Source organism: Hemibagrus wyckioides, linkage group LG18, assembly GCF_019097595.1.
Source record: "Hemibagrus wyckioides isolate EC202008001 linkage group LG18, SWU_Hwy_1.0, whole genome shotgun sequence".
Classification (NCBI taxonomy): domain Eukaryota; kingdom Metazoa; phylum Chordata; class Actinopteri; order Siluriformes; family Bagridae; genus Hemibagrus; species Hemibagrus wyckioides.
The window spans coordinates 19,199,534-19,215,864 of NC_080727.1; the positions used below are offsets into that span (position 1 = coordinate 19,199,534).

The 16,331-nt window shown below is 38.7% G+C and overlaps 2 protein-coding genes, 1 long non-coding RNA gene and 2 other non-coding genes across 6 annotated transcripts in view; 4 read left to right on the plus strand and 1 right to left on the minus strand.

Moving 5' to 3' along the window:
* Positions 1-2,061: 2,061 nt before the first annotated feature.
* Positions 2,062-3,014, plus strand: LOC131369241 (uncharacterized). Its single transcript, XR_009207247.1, has 4 exons — positions 2,062-2,153; positions 2,341-2,396; positions 2,603-2,770; positions 2,879-3,014. It is a non-coding gene; the product is annotated as an uncharacterized LOC131369241 (long non-coding RNA).
* Positions 2,194-2,269, plus strand: LOC131369668 (small nucleolar RNA SNORD49). Its single transcript, XR_009207316.1, has one exon. It is a non-coding gene; the product is annotated as a small nucleolar RNA SNORD49 (small nucleolar RNA).
* Positions 2,439-2,515, plus strand: LOC131369671 (small nucleolar RNA SNORD65). The gene has a single exon (XR_009207319.1). It is a non-coding gene; the product is annotated as a small nucleolar RNA SNORD65 (small nucleolar RNA).
* A 1,103-nt stretch (positions 3,015-4,117) lies between the features above and the next one.
* Positions 4,118-8,463, minus strand: nsrp1 (nuclear speckle splicing regulatory protein 1). The gene is made up of 7 exons (XM_058415226.1): positions 8,395-8,463; positions 6,756-6,843; positions 6,613-6,669; positions 6,301-6,429; positions 5,979-6,186; positions 5,696-5,798; positions 4,118-5,282 (listed from the first exon to the last, which is right to left on the minus strand). The coding sequence occupies exons 1-7, from the start codon at positions 8,415-8,417 to the stop codon at positions 4,592-4,594; spliced, it is 1,299 nt and encodes a 432-aa protein (XP_058271209.1). The 5' UTR covers positions 8,418-8,463; the 3' UTR covers positions 4,118-4,591.
* Positions 8,464-10,715: 2,252 nt separating this feature from the next.
* ssh2b (slingshot protein phosphatase 2b) overlaps positions 10,716-16,331 on the plus strand; it is a 32,073-nt gene continuing 26,457 nt past the window's right edge. Inside the window, exon 1 of one of the 2 annotated variants that reach the window (XM_058415220.1) lies at positions 10,716-10,925. In XM_058415220.1, the coding sequence (XP_058271203.1) occupies positions 10,863-10,925 (63 nt within the window). In that variant the 5' untranslated portion in view covers positions 10,716-10,862. The remainder of the gene's footprint in view (positions 10,926-16,331) is intronic. The other variant, XM_058415219.1, reaches the window with a different exon arrangement.

The window sequence follows — 16,331 nt, forward strand, 5'->3', positions numbered from 1 at the left end:
AGGTCTGCATCAAGTTAAAATCATTGCTTTTGACGATTTTGATCAATTATGCACTGTAACTATACACACACACTATATGGCTAAAGGTGTTGGAGAACTGACCATCACACCCACATGTGGTTCTGTTGCCACAAATTTGGAAAACCACAATTTGATTATTTTTCTCGGAACTGACAGATCTAAACCTGTTCCAGTATGACAATGCCCTTGTGCACATGTGCTACATGTTTACCTAGTTTACACCTGAATCTCACTGAACACCTTTGGGCTACACACCAGGCATGGAGCCTATGCCCAGGGGACTTGGAGGACAAGGCATGGAGCACTGGACAGGGTGCACTGGACAGAACTGCACACATTCTCACATACCCATTCACACACTACAGACAATTTAGAGACGCCAATCCGCCTATGTTGGATGTTTTTTGGACTAGGGAGGAAACTCCTGAAACATAGGGAGAATATGCAAACACCGCAAACACAGGACAGAGGTGAGAATCAAACCTCCAGCCCCATAAGTTAACGTTTGTTTGTTTTTTTCATTTCATTGTCTGTACCGCTGATCCTCTGATATCTCAGGAGTCATTGGGCATCAAGGCAGGATACGCCCTGGACAGAGTGCCAACCCATCGCAGGGCACACGCACACACACACTCATGCAATCACACACTACGGCTAATTTAGAGACTCGAATCAGCCTAGAAGCATGCCGAGAACATGCAAACTCCGCAAACACAGAACAGAGGTGAGAATCAAACCTCCAGCCCCATAAGTTAACGTGTTCCCCATTAAACCACTGTGCCCTGTTCAATATATATATTTGTTCTGTATTTGTAATATTGTTTATTAGTGCAATCCATTATGAGTGGAAAGCATACTGTATCTATCTATCTATCTATCTATCTATCTATCTATCTATCTATCTATCTATCTATCTATCTATCTATCTATCTATCTAACTAACCAAAATAGTTATCTGTTTGTGTATGTTTTAATTTATCATGATGCAAGGGTAAGGAATTTCATACAAAAATGTCAAAGAAATTAGATAGATAGATAGATAGATAGATAGATAGATAGATAGATAGATAGATAGATAGATAAACAGACAGACATGTAGATAGATAGATAGATAGATAGATAGATAGATAGATAGATAGATAGATAGACAGACATGTAGATAGATAGATAGATAGATAGATAGATAGATAGATAGATAGATAGATAGATAGATAGATAGATAGACAGACAGACATGTAGATAGATAGATAGATAGATAGATAGATAGATAGATAGATAGATAGATAGATAGATAGATAGATAGATAGATAGATAGACAGACATATAGATAGATAGATAGATAGATAGATAGATAGATAGATAGATAGATAGATAGATAGATAGACAGACATGTAGATAGATAGATAGATAGATAGATAGATAGATAGATAGATAGATAGATAGATAGATAGTAATATTACTTCCAAGACGTTTTTCTGTACACTAGTTACTTCCAACGTAGATAGATAGATAGATAGATAGATAGATAGATAGATAGATAGATAGATAGATAGATAGATAGATTGATTGATTGATAGATTACTTCCTTCCAAGACGTTTTTCTGTACGCTAGTTACTTCCAACGTAGACAGAAGGGGTGTGTGTATAACGTAACCCAAAACTGTGTAAAACGTCATCACTCAGCCACCAATATATTGCAACGCGCGGCGCTGCTTCAGTCTTTCTTTTCCTGAGCACGATGGGGATGACTCTGCTGAAAAGTGCTAATATTTTTAATGGCGCTAATGGGTGCTTGTTTTATTGCCGAAATTATATTACTGTCCACCTTCCCATGCACCATGGGCTTCCCTCCTCCGGAAGTCTAAATTGATTTAAAAGTTTTGTTTTTTTTGTGGCGGGTTGTTGAACCACGTGGCTCCAGAAGCTGAGGCAAGTTGCTAACATCTAACTGTGGTACAAAATGGGGACGCTTAAATGATTATAGCTAAAGTGTAATGTTATTTACTTGTGTTGTGTACTAAGGGTTTTTTTTTTTTTTTTTTTAGGAATCAACATGCTCTGATGCTAATCGCTTTAGCCTCCCCACACAGCCATGAGTCCTGTATTAGCTCTTCAGTCTGTTGAAGCCCAAGGTGAGTTTTCCTGCTTAATTTCTTGAGCAAACTTTTTCGTCTCTGTGATGAAAACCTTGAATAGGAAGTGCCGTCTTATGCGATAACTGACGATTTCATTCACTATTAATCTGAGAGACCTGAATGAATGAAGTACCATAGGCGAGCTATACACTGTCTCTGTTCTCAAGCTCTGTCTGTCCTGTAGAACATGGTGGACATCTTGGTGCTTCAGTACTTCGCTGAATCTCAGGCTTCAGACAGGTACGTGATCTTTCGTTGTGGTGGGGAATTTTCAATTTGGTGTCATGATGAAAACCTAAACTGAAAACGAGCTGGAATTACCGGCAGAATGTTCAGTGGTGATCATCGGTTTTCTGAACACGTGCCTCCTGCATAAATTTATTCATTCTAAATTGGATCTTTAAGAAATCAAATCAAACATTTACCTTTTTTTTTTTTTTAAATAGGATTAATAGGAGCTCATGAGGGCCCTGGTGGCTTAGTGGTAGGTTTCTCACTTACTATGTGGAAGGCCCGGTTTGATTTCCAGCCACTGGTTGTAGTGCTGGTCCCAAGCACAGAAAATGGTCAGCAATCAACAATGGGACCTCATGGGCACCTGAGCATTATTACTGGTAAGCATTCAATCTTTCAGCTTTTTTATTTATTTTTTTTTTTTTGTTAAAATGTGCCGCCTGTAGTATTTTACTTAACTTTTTTTTTTATTTTTTTTTTATCTGTAGCAGATGAGTCGTCTATGGTGGAGATGAGGAGAACCAAAACCTGACTTGCACAACTGAAGACCACCTAAAGCGATTCTGCTTGAGTGTCTGCAATGATCCACTTGGTGTTTTCCTGAATAAAATCTTCTGTTTGAAATTCTGTTCAATGTCTTTGCTTTCAGTGCAGTTTTTCCTCCCCCCCCAAATTTGTTCTGATGGGACTTGTGAGGAATACTTTTTGAATTTATAAATATTTTTAATGAGTTTGAGTGCCTTGGCTTGGTTATCTATATGCATTTGCCCTTCCCACATTTACAAAGACTAACTAGAACTGGTTCATCCATGGGTTAGCATGGAGGCTTGGTGGTTAGCACTGTTGCCTCACAGCAAAAAGGTCCTGGGTTTGAACAGGCAAGGGCTCTTCTGTGTGGAGTTTACATGTTCTCTTCGTGCCTGTGTGGGTTTACTCTGGGGTGCGCTAGTTTCCTCCCACAGTCCAAAAACATGTACCTTGACTGGTAATTCTAAATTGCCCATAGAGTGTATGGTTGGCTGTCTGTGTGGCCTTGTGATGGACTGGTGACCTGTCCAGGGTGTGCCCTAATTAGGAATAAAGTGGGTATAGAAGAATGGTTCATGTGGTTCCCTGAAGTAGTTGTAATGGGGACACCTGGATTTTCTTTACAACATAACCCGAAGGGATGTTTTAGATTGGAAGAGTTTTTTTTTTTTGTTTTTTTTTTTTTGTTTTGTTTTGTTTTGTTTTTTTTCTCTTCCACTTGGGCCAAACCTACCAAATGACCTTTGGTTTTAGTTTTTCCCCAGTTGCAGAGACTAATGTACATAATGAAAATTTGATACAAATGATTCCTGGACACACAGCCTCCTTTACAGCTGCTGATTTAGATTTAGACATGTGCTCAGTCCCTCCACGATTTCATCCAGGTTTTTTGGGAGGTTTGTTGTGATGAATACTTGATTTTGTTGCAACATTTTTCAAAACTACTTTAATTGGTGAACTTACAGAAGATTATTCTATTAAATTTATTAATTTTAGTGAAGACATGTAATTACTTTCTAGGATGGCTGTGTTCACGTTTGATGCACGTGAGCTGAGAAGGCATTCTCTGTAGGCTCATTTTGATGTCACCTGGCCGTCTTGGCTTAAATTCCAACAAAAATCACAGCATTTGCTGATTTTCCTTTTCATTTATGCTGTTGCTAAATGCTAGAGGGACTCATTATTGCTTCACAGACAAACAGCAACGGTTTAGGGCTGCAGAATGATTTATTTAAACTTAGAAAACTGAACAATTCAGTGTGTAAATGATCATGAAACAGATACCAGGTTTCTATTAATTTGGATGAATTCTGCCATAACTAGAAGTGAGCTCATAAATCACATGAACTAAGTGTTCAAATAATATCATTTGACTTAACTTAAATTTGAAATCTCTATTTTCCATGAACGTGACAATTGAGTCAGCGTCATTAACAGCAATCATAAAGACTGTTACGTAATTATTGAAAACTTTGTGTACTCTGTGTAAGAGTCTTGTGAGCTACATTAGCCCTAAAAATGTGAAGACAAATGTGATTATATTTGGAAAATGTAAATGTGATTTTATGAAAACGTTATCTTAGCAATGGTGGTTCGATGTGTTCATCTTAATTTTTTTAGCTACTAACATCCAAATATCTCTGCCGCGAAGTCTGTCGCTGAGCATATAGCCATTATTCATCTTCTTTTTCAACGTAGGTCTTTACAGCCGAGCGAGCCATCTGTCGGGCCAGATATCTGTCTCTGGCCGAGCTCACAGTCTGTTCACTGCTGCGTTTCGCAAATTTGTTGGGCTCTTGGGCTGCTTTAGCTTGAGCGCCGTTTTCAGCCTGTGTCTCATCCTTGTTCTGTTGAACCTGCGTGTCCTTGTCTTTCTCTTTCCCGTCTCCCTGCACCTTCTTCTCTCGTTCCTTTTTGTCATGTTCTCGATCTCTGGGTCTGTCCTGTTCCCCGTCTGCTCTGTTCCTCTTGCTGTGTCTGTCTTCTGTTTCTCTGTCTTTGTCTCTATCCCTTCGTTCTCGTCCTCTGTCTCCGTCTCTCTCCCGGTGTCGGTCCTTCTCCCTCGTGTGGTCGCGGTTTTCTTTCCGGTGGCCGTCCCGGTCTTCTCTTTCCCTATCCCTCGACCGGGCTCTTTCTCTCTCTCTGTGACTGCGTTTGTCTTTCTCTCGTTTCTTCTCCTTCTTCCTTTCACCTTCACTGCCGGACGAAGGAGACCTCTGGCGGTATTGCCGTTTGGAGTGACTGCTGTTGGTGCTGCTTTTGCTGAACTCTGCTTTAGACGGACTCTGTTCCTCATTCAATTCTGCCTCACTCTCGTTTGCTCGGGGTGGCGAGGATTTAACTGGGGATTTTGATTTTTCTTGCCTGTAACAAGTAACAGAAGGTTGTTAGAGGAATGACTGGCAAGAAGTCACGGGAATTACTACATGCAGCATAGTGTAATATTGCTTTCATTGTGGATCATCAGTCAGTAAAGCAGCTGTGCAGGTTGTGTAGTTATTAGCTAATCATAATCTCCTTCGCTGCTCTGCTACCAGTTGACTGGATAGATCTACAAGTGTTCCTATTAAAGTGCCTGGTTTTTAAAAGCACCTGCAGCTATGCAAATTTGGTGCAAATCAGTCATGGCGAGTTACAGCCACTCTAACTAGGGAGGATCACATGTATCATAATATGGTAAGGGCACAACCCTAGCATCATCTACGCTTCCCTGCATTTACGATTAAAACAGCCATGAGGGTGGTCCTTAAAGGCTCTTATCGTGTCTAAGTTCTTACCTGTCTGCGCTGCGATCAGGAAGAGGCTCTTCACCGACTGTTTGATTCAGAAAGTGTCTGTAAAATCCGCTCAGGTCCTTCTGCTTCTTTACGTCCAAAGCAGCTGTGGATTAAAGAAATCTGATGTGTAATCTATACAGTATATTTGATTCAGACTTTATTAAAGGAGCACTGAGTAAAATCAGTCTTTTTTCCCCCCTCACAAGATTATCAGGGTTAAAAATGTTGAATGATTCCCTTTGTTTAGTAATAATCTAAATGATCTGGTGTAAGAAAATCTTACCCTCAATCTCTGCTGCTCTTTTCTCTCTCTCAAGCTCTTCCTGGCGCTCTTTGAGCTTCTGCCGGTAGGCTGAGGTCACATACGCTTCTTTATCAGCAAACTGTGCCCCCTCTGCCTCTCTCTCCTTCTGGATCTTTCGGTCATCACGTCGTTCTTGCTCCTTCTTCCTTTCTTCTACGGCACGCATTAACTGGGTTATGTACTTGGGCTAAAAGGAGAACACCAAAACCAGATCAAGATGTTTACAGGAGCACATTAAACAGATGCACAGCTTACTGAATTAAATGTTAAATACAGACTGCACTATTGTAATAATACACACCTTTTTGTCTGTGCCACTCAGAAGCTTCTTATTGCTCTCAAGCCTTTGCTTCTGGATGTCATCGTACACGTTGTCATAGTCATAAACGCTGCTGTCCTCCTCCAGGGCCTTCTGCATCTCGAGTCGCGTCTGAACAAATTTATAACACATTAATACACACCTTACTGTGTTTCAGGATGCTTTATCTGATCAACATGTTCCCAGTCCTGGTCCCAACACACCTGATTCAACTAACCAAGCTGATAAACAGCCCTGCAACAGTTAAAGTGGGACTGATGTTGGGAACCAGTGACTGACTCTGGTGGTTTTTACCTGCTTCATCATCTTCTTTTTGATCGCCTCCTTCTGCAAGCTCTCCCCAACAGACGTCTGGGAATGAATTAAGGATAATGTTAATGTACTGTCAGGATACCAGATACAAGGGAAGGAATGAGAAACAACATTAGTGTTATTACTTCATCGTCCGAGTCGTCTGCGAAAATAGAAGGTCGTATGAGAGGGGCAGATTTTGAAGCACTCTTCTGGGGCAAAATGAGCCCATACCTGTAATAATATTCAACAGAGATGTCATGTAAATCAAACCCACTACATATATTACAATGCACACAACGTGCCTCCTTCCCATACAGGAAGAGCACAACAGACTTTTTACTTGTTTACTTTCTGTATTTAATGTCTTGTATCATCTATTTTAGATTAGATTAGATTCAACTTTATTCTTATTTCATATGCACAAGGCAACGAAATGCAGTTTAACATCTAACCAGAAGTGCAATGAGCAGCAAATGCTTTAAATACAGTAATATAGATAGTCTAATATATACAGATAAGGACTTATGTACAAATAGGAGCAGTACTATGGAGATAATTACAGTTGGGTATATACAGTATTATCAACATGATATACAGATGTATGAGCCATGGACATGATATACAGGGTCCTATGGTTATGTATAGGTAACACAATATGTACAGATAAGGGCAGATGTCCAGATAGGAGCAGTATTATGGGGATAATTACAGGTAGATATATACATTATTATCAACATGATATATAGGTATGTGTGCTGTGGACATAATATACAGAGTAATATGGATAGTATACATATGTGCTATGAGTATATAAACAGGATGGATCGTGCAAATAGGCTGAGGCTATGAACAATTATATACAGTATGTGACTGTGTGCTAGATGCATTGCCTTAATAGAAGTGACATGGCTAGATGAAGTAAATACAGTCAACCATAAAGGGGGATGAGGAGTGTGTTGAGGTGAGGGAAGGGCATAGGGGTTCAACGGGGGACAGAGTTCAGTAAGGAGACAGCTGTGGGGAAAAAACTGTTCCTTAGTCTGCTGGTTTTGGTCCGGAGGCTCCTGAATCGCCTTCAGGAGGGTAGAAGTTTGCCCTCTATTTGCACTGTAGCTTTATCTAATTTGCTTTCACTTCTCTGTATTATAATGCAACAGGAAATTGTTTCCACTGTGTTCTTACTTGTTGAAGAAAATCTCTTTACTGTCTAGGCATGTGGTCAAAAACTCAAACACAAGTAGACCTATAGATAATGTTGTATAGACCTGGCTAATTTTTCTGGAATACAAAGCCAGATTATTAATGTACACACATGAATAATGAGCCAAATATCTAACGATTTCAAAAATATATACACTTTATTTGCAGCCAAAAGTCTGTGGACTCCTGATCATCATACCTATATGTGCTTGCTTTCTGCACATCTCATTCAAGTTGACAGTATAATAAGCTCTACTCTTCTGGAAAGGTTTTTTCCCATTAGATCATCAAAACATCTAAACAGGTGAACTAAACAACCTGAATAGCATTTAGACTTTGTAAAGCCCGGTTAAGATAACTTAATACGCGGAGCTACCGCTTGCTATGTTGTGTAGTTGGGCTTCGTTTGCTAGCTAGCTAGCCATTTGGCTATCGCTATATCCAGTTAAATAGTTTTCTTATGCACAATAATTAGCTTTACGATATATGCACGCAACTGTCATTGCACGCGTATGTAAACTGCTAATACATTAAAAAACACGTTTAAAAAGCCCTGCATTACTTTACGTTTACTGTACTTACTGTTTACCACCGGAGGCCGCCATCTTGTTTTGTTTCTCTTTTAGGCCATATGAACAATTAGTGGCGCAGATTCGCTAAAATAATCTCAAAATACATAGCTAGGAAGATTTTTTTGGAGGGGAAATTTTAATATCAATAAACAAAAAAAAAAACAATAAATATATTTGTGCATGAATTCAAAAAATAGTTTTTCTATCAAGTTCCACGCTTTGAAATATCGTTGTGAAAGTGTCAGGGATAATGAAAGGGCAGAGCTATGATTGAACCCAGTGTTTTGAGTACGTAGTGCGTTTGAAGATAATCACTTTAAGCAAACACAATAATCATATATTTTCATACTTTTGACACATGATTTTAATTAATTTGCCCTTTGTGATGATCATTTATTGCGTTTTGAATGGGAAATAATGCCAGCAGATGGCGATCGTTCTCTATCGCCAGACGTTGCTTTCCATTGTACACAGACATGTCTAAAATAATCATACATACAAGAGTGAGGACCTTATACATTTGTGTGACAAGTTTTGCTAATTTATTTATGTATATCACGTGAAATATAATCAACATTCATGCGATACGAATGTTGTCTAAAGACACGCTTAACACAAGCTGCAATCTCTTTATAAAATTTCATTTAATGTGTCTATTTATTTATCTAAACCTGTAAAAATCTTCTTCTTCCCTATCCCTATCTTCTGCATCCTCAACACTTGCACTAACTAGCTTCATATCCTCATTTATTCCATCCATATACCTCCTCTTTGGCCTTCCTCTTTGCCTCCTGCCTGGCAGCTCCATGTCCAACATTCTCCTACCAATATACTCACTCTCCCTCCTCTGAACATGTCCAAACCATCTTAATCTGGCCTCCTTAACTTTGTCCCCCAAACGTCCAACATGAGCTGTCCCTTTGATGTACTCGTTCCTAATCCTGTCCAACCATGTCACTCCCAAAGAGAACCTCGACATCTTCAGCTCTGCTACCTCCAGCTCTGACTCCTGTCTCTTCCTCAGTGACACTGCCTCTAAACTATACAGCATGGCCAGTCTCACCACTGTCTTGTAAACCTTCCCCTTGATTCTCGCCAATATTTTTCTATCACACAGAAATCCTATCACCTTTCTCCACCCATTCCAAGCTGCCTGCACTCACTTCTTTACCTCTTTCCCACAATCTCCATTATTCTGGACTGTTGACCCCAAGTACGTAAACACCTGCACCTTCTTCACCTCTTCACCCTGTAATCTTACTGTTCCACTTCCCTCCCTTTCATTCACACACATGTACTCAGTCTAACTACCACTGACTTTCATTCCTCTGAATCTGTAAAAATGTCAGAGTGTAAATATGTATAGTCATGATACAGCAAATGGATTATTGTGGTTTAATATATCTTAATCACAGCCACTGTGACATACCACAACCAAAATCTGTGACCTCACAAATGCTCTTCTAGACAAATGGTCAAAAATTCCTAAGCCTTGTGGAAAGCCTTCCCAGATTTGAAGCTGTTATAGCTGCAAAGGGCAGGACAACTCCATATTACATTCATGTGCATGTAAAGGCAGACGTCCCAGTTTTGGCCTAGCTTGCACTAATTCATCCCAAAGGTGTTCTATCGGGTTGAGGTCAGGACTCAGTCAAGGTCAGTGCAGGCCAGTCAAGTTCCTCCACACCAAACTCACTCATCCATGTCTTTCGGGAACTTGCTTTGTACTAAATCTACAAATGTACACTGCTCATTTCAGGAGAATATTTTGTATTTTGAATCTTCACAATTCTTGACTAATCATGGAGGCATTATGTACATCGCCACATCCACTTTCCAATTTGTTTCCAGTTTTTTATACTGAGTACCAAATTTTGTCAGACGCTGAAAATGATCAACTGCTAGTAACTAATATCAAATGTGTGCAGTTTAATATACTAAACGGTGGGAATGTGTTTAAAATGATGGCAGTGGATACTTCCTAAAAACCACAATGTGTGCGTGTGTGTGTGTTTTAGGAAGCTGTAAATTCCCTTATATAAACCTCAGTGCAACATAGCTTCAATAAACACACAAGATACTGTAGATTTGCACATTTGAATAGTCATAGGGTCATAAGGGCATTTTGCATGTTTGATTGAAAAAAAAAAAAACCCACCCTGTACATTTTATAGCAGCAAGATTCTTTGTCATATAGGTTCAATGGGTTCATGAGAACGTTAAATTCCCTCATTCTTCTTCTTCTTCTTCTTTTTTTCCCCCTCTTTCATGAGAAAACATGTTCACACTGGTTAGATAGGCCGCTGAGGTTTGACAGCTGGCGGCTCGGCGCATGCGCAGATCCTCCTCACAAAGGAAGCGACCGAGCAGTAGCAACGGACGAGCTGGATCCGCTCGCAGCTGATTTTGTCTTTTGACACAATTATGTCCGTCTCGGCGTCGCCAGTGTTCCTCAGGTATCCGTTTCCCGGAGCCTGAATGGCGTTGGTAACTGTCCAGAGGTCGCCTACTCCGAGCGCAACATCCAGCCCTTGCGTTTCGGTGAGTAATTCTCGTCTTTTTCTGCCTTCTTTTTTAGCCCCGACACCTTTTTGGGCTCATTTCCGCTGTTTTTTTTTCCTTCTTTCACTACAGTCCATTATGTCTGAGCAAACACGCATGCGCAAAATATTGGTTTGGAATTACATTGTTGCTATGAAATGGAGATCTTATAACACGTTTTGTTAGCGTTTAATAGATCTATGGGGTTTTTGTAATGAACAGGTTGAACGTATACACACCGATTGGGGCTACATTACAGAGGCAGTTGAATGTCTAACACACACACACACACACACACACACACACTCCAATTATTCTGTGAATGAGGTTTTAGTAACGTGTTACGTAACGTGTTTAGCAACGTGCTTCGAAACAGCGTGTGTGTCTTGTAAGTGTTATAACACAGCATATGAATGACACAGGGTTGTGTTGAAAGACCAGGCCTAGGCAGGCCCCTTGTATTTAGTAAATAACCTCATAAAAATCACACCTACCTAGGACAAACTTGATGTTTTAGCATATAAAGGAGAAGGGCCACGTAGAGTAATGTGAGTAAAGAGAGGGAAAAAGGCTGAAAGGAAGTAGCTGACATGTCGGCTGTACTGAGAGGTTATGTTAGACAGCCGGTAGATTTAGTGTCATTAGTTTGAGATATCAGTGTGGCCCACATTTCCTAATTAAAAGTGAATGAGCGCTCGGGTGAAGTTCTCAGACTAAATGGAAAACAAGCAAGGTTATACAAAATGCATGATGAATCCATAGCTATTTCTGCCATAGTCTTGACGCTTGTGTTTGTCCTCGCAACCATAAACACCCAAACCGCGTTTCCCCAGAAACACAAAACCAGAACCGAGAACAGTGAAAAAAACCAGTCCAGTGAAACATTGAGGCGTGCAAGGACCGGGCCCTGTCCTTTATTATTTTGTATTTGTTCGCTTGTTTTCATTGGATGGTTTTGTTTGGTTTCAGATGAGGTGAGTGGTGGAGATCGTGATCGTCAGAGTTGAAACCAAGTTGTTTTGTGTTATTATTTATTATAGCTATAAAGTTATAAAAAAAAAATGCACGAGTCCATAGCTAGGCGAGATTGAAAAAAACCTGGCTTGCCACAGTGTTTTATTTCCTTATTTGGTTGTTTTTTTGTTTGTCGGTTTGTTTTGGTTAGATAGATAGATAGACAGATAGATAGGTAGATAAAACTTTATTGTCATTGCAAAGTACAGGTACATAGCAACGAAATGCCATTTAGCATCTACCAGAAGTGCAAATAGTAGAAATTGTGCAAATGAACAAGCGCAGATAAATATGTTAATATATGGGCAGCACTGTTGCCTCACAGCAACAAGGTCCTGGGTTCGAACAGGCAGCGGCTTTTCTGTGTGGAGTTTGCATGTTCTCCCCCTGCCTGCGTGGGTTTACTCCGGGTTTACTCCGGTTTCCTCCCACAGTCCAAAAACATGTACATTAGGTTGATTGGTAATTCTAAATTGCCCATAGGATTGAGTGTGAGTGCGTGTGGCTGTCTGTCTATATGTGTGGCCCTGTGATATGTCCAGGGTGTACCCCTGCCTTTCGCCCAGTGTGTGCTGGGTTAGGCTCCAGCAGATCCCCATGACCCTAATTAGGAATAAAGCGAGTATAGAAAATGGATGGATGGATGATATGTGCATCAGTAAATAAGGCTATGTCAGTATGTGCAGTCAGTAACAGAGATAATATACAGTGTATATACAGATAGTGCATAACAGAGATAATTAGTGGCGATCACTGTCATTTAGTTTAGATATTATACATAAAAGATTAAACTAACTTCATGAACTCATTGCTGTTTGTGTCGTAGCGATGACGGTGTGTTTATCCTCGCAAACTCATGATTCCTGCAATAAAATCGACAGATCAAGCAAACTCTAACTACAGGAAAGCACATTCTGGGAAGCATTATATTTCATATTTGTTTGTGGGGTTTTTTTTTGGTGCATGTGTTTGTTAGTTTTCTTTTTTCTTTCCATTCATTGATGGATACCGCAGTAAGCTTCCGTAACTTCTTATTGTAGTTATCATAGTTAAATTTGGGTAAACAGTGTGCTTTCTTTCTTTGACTCAGCTCACTTACAGCTGCTAAAGTTGTTATAACTATTTAATTATCCTATAGTTATGTCTTTATACAAATGCACACATCCAATTTGCCAGTTTCTGCCGTAACATTGACGGACCCAAATTCACACCCAAAACACCCTTTCCTCTGAAAGGATCTACAAATAAAAAACCAAACACATCCAGGCACGTAGATCGTCTTAACAAGGGAACTGATCATTTATTTTTTTCTCGTTTGTTTCTCTTTTTTTTTTTCCTTTTCATTTTATGAGGCAATTGTGTGTTATAACTGTTTAGTAACCCTAACTGACTGGTTTCTTCAGCTGAGATTTTCAGATTTTATTCAAGCTCAGAACATGTCTAAAACACATCAGCTTTAACATTCAGGATAGTGAAACTGAGAAATAGGATTCAGGACGATTCAGGAAAATGACTAAAAAAAAGACTCAGGTAATGACTCAAAAAATGAAAAAGACTCAAATAAATTGTGTAGATTGCAGATATTTCAGAAGAGATAATCTTTTGAATAATTTTCAAAATAGTTTCAAGTGTATTGTCATGTACATAGAGTGCTTAAACATCTATATACAATGAAATTCCTGTCTGATTCATGTGAATTTCACGTTTTATATCAGTTAGATCAGTTGTTGTAGAATTCTTATGAAATATTTATAATATGGCAGATTTTATGTCATATATATATATTATATATTTTTTTCATTTGTATTTTTTACAACAGAAACAATAAAAGTTAATGTAAAGCGCAAACTTGTTAAAAAATTTCAAAGTTGTGCAGCTAGCCACAGTGACCTGTCCACTCCGTCCAGGCTGGGGCTGTGATGTCAGCGAGATGGTTTGTTTGCGAAATCGTCTCTCAGGTTCGTTGCGCAAGGCTCAGCGTTTCCTTGACGTACCTATATAAAGAGACTGGAATAAAAGTCTACTTTGTCCTCACCGTGGCCCAACCCTGGACATGTGAGCTGATCGTTGCCCAATGTGCCGAACATGAATAACAAACTCATAAACTCTTTTTTTTTTTTTTGAAAAATTACACTCAGGATCGTGTTACATTTCTTACTTTAAAAAAAAATTGCAAGATGATGATTTTATGCAGGAGATTCATTGCAGAGTTTGAGTTGAATTTTAATAAGGCAAAAGACGGGGATTAGTATAAAAACGCGACGATGGGAATAAACGACTGCAGCGAAGATTAATTTCAAAGGTCGCCCCATTTCCATAATGCAAAGCACTAGGTTAAGGCTGGCATCGCTCGCTGCTGGAGGCAAATATATACCGACGATTTGTTCTTTCAGCAGCGAGGTGTATGTATGGTTTAATATAGTCAACAGACTGCATTCCGGTATGGGGGTGTAAAGGGGTATTAGTGTTATTATACTGTAACAATCCCTAAATACTTCCTAGTGTTGTTATTTAAGGCGACGTAAACCTGTACGCGAAGGCTGGATGATGTAAAAGCACAAAGATGTAATTCGTCACAAACATCAGTCAACATTTCCAGTTTATACAAGTCAACTGCAGCCACGTGTAGCATTTGTAAGTCGAAGGTTTTGACAAGTTTTGAGTTCGTAGCCTGCTGGAGTCGTGTGAGGGGTCTTGAAACAAACGACCCATCAAGATGTGCGGTTAATAATATGCTATTTAAAATGAAGACAATATTTTAAAAAAATGAATTATTAAAAAAATATGTTTTTTGTTTTTTGTTTGTGTTTTTGTTTGGTGCACATGTTGTAGATTCTGTTTGTTTACGACGAACGTTAAATGTACGTTGAATTTCAATGTATAACAATATATGGCAAAAGTTGTTTAAAAAACAACATATAAGTATAGACAAGGGATCTGTCGATTTATTTATTTATTTTTTAATTTTAGTGTTTGGAACATGTGTTTGTTTATTTTTGTTTGTTTGTTAGTTAGCTAGTTTATTTTTTTATTTTAATTTTTTTAAATTACATTGACGATGGTTATCGCTGTCAGCTGCCAAAGTCGGCATCGTTATACATCAGTATAAGACAGTGTAGGAATCGGACCTTGGAAGACATGACGTGACGATGTGGAAGCAGATATCTGAATTGTTGTATGGTGTATATGATCGTGATTCATGTTAAATTTCAATTAATAATTATAGTTTGCTGTTAAAAAATGGATTTAAAAATACAAAATCTGGCAACAAGAAGCAAATTCAAGGAAACAGATCATGTAGACAAGGGACCTGAAATGTAATTTTTGTTTTTGTTTGTTTGTTTGTTTGGTGCATGTGTTTGTTAGTTTTTGTTTGTTGGCATCGTTAGACGTCAACGCAGGATAACGGAGGAATCCAACGGTGAAAGACGCAACCTAATGTTTTTGAAAGTAGATATTTGAATAGTTTTGCGATGAATGGTTGAGATCTGTGTTAAATTTCAATTATTAACAATGTGCTGTAAAATAAATGTACTCAAAAAACAAAATCTGGCAACAAAAATCAAGTTCAGGGAAACAGATTGTGCAAACAAGGGGCCTGAAATTTAATTTAGTTTTTTGTTTGTTTGTTTGGAGCATGTGCTTGTTAGTTTTTGTTTGTTTCTTTTAGTTAGGTTAGTTAGCTTGTTTCTTTCCTTTGTATTAAGATGGCTCTCACTTTTAACTTCTAAAGTTGGCATTGTTTAACGTCAACGCAAGATAACGTAAGAATCCAACAGTGGAAGGCGCAACATAATGTTTATTTGGATCGTTTCGCGATGAATGGTCGAGATTTGTGTTAAATTTTCAATTATTTACAATATGCTGTATATATAAATGGACAAAAAAACCAAAATCTGGCAACAAGTTCAGGGAAACAGATTATGTAGACAAGGGGCCTGAAATGTAATTTTTTGTTTGTTAGTGTGGTGCATGTGTTTGTTTTAGTTTTTCAGTAGCTTGTTTCTTTCTTTTTTTATTTGTCATCTTTAAGCCGCCAAAGTTGGCAAAGTAAAACAATCATATCGTAAAAAAGACGCATCGTGAATTGTGTTACGATGAACGGTCAAGAACCGAATGCTAAATATCAGTTAATAACAATATGCTGCAAAAATTGTTTAGAAAAAAATACATCAATTTATATTAATATCAGATGTCTACTGTCCGTACTTTGCTTCAAAAAAAAAAGTATTAGCCAGAAATAACGTTTAGAAATATTTCATTAACTCAACCTGGGTCTTACAACCAGGAAAGTTCTGTTTTTAGTGAAGTATTTATATATATATATATATTTGTAGCCTGAGCTCTAAATTCAGTCATGATGAACAAATCCATCCACTTCCCGATCTTTCC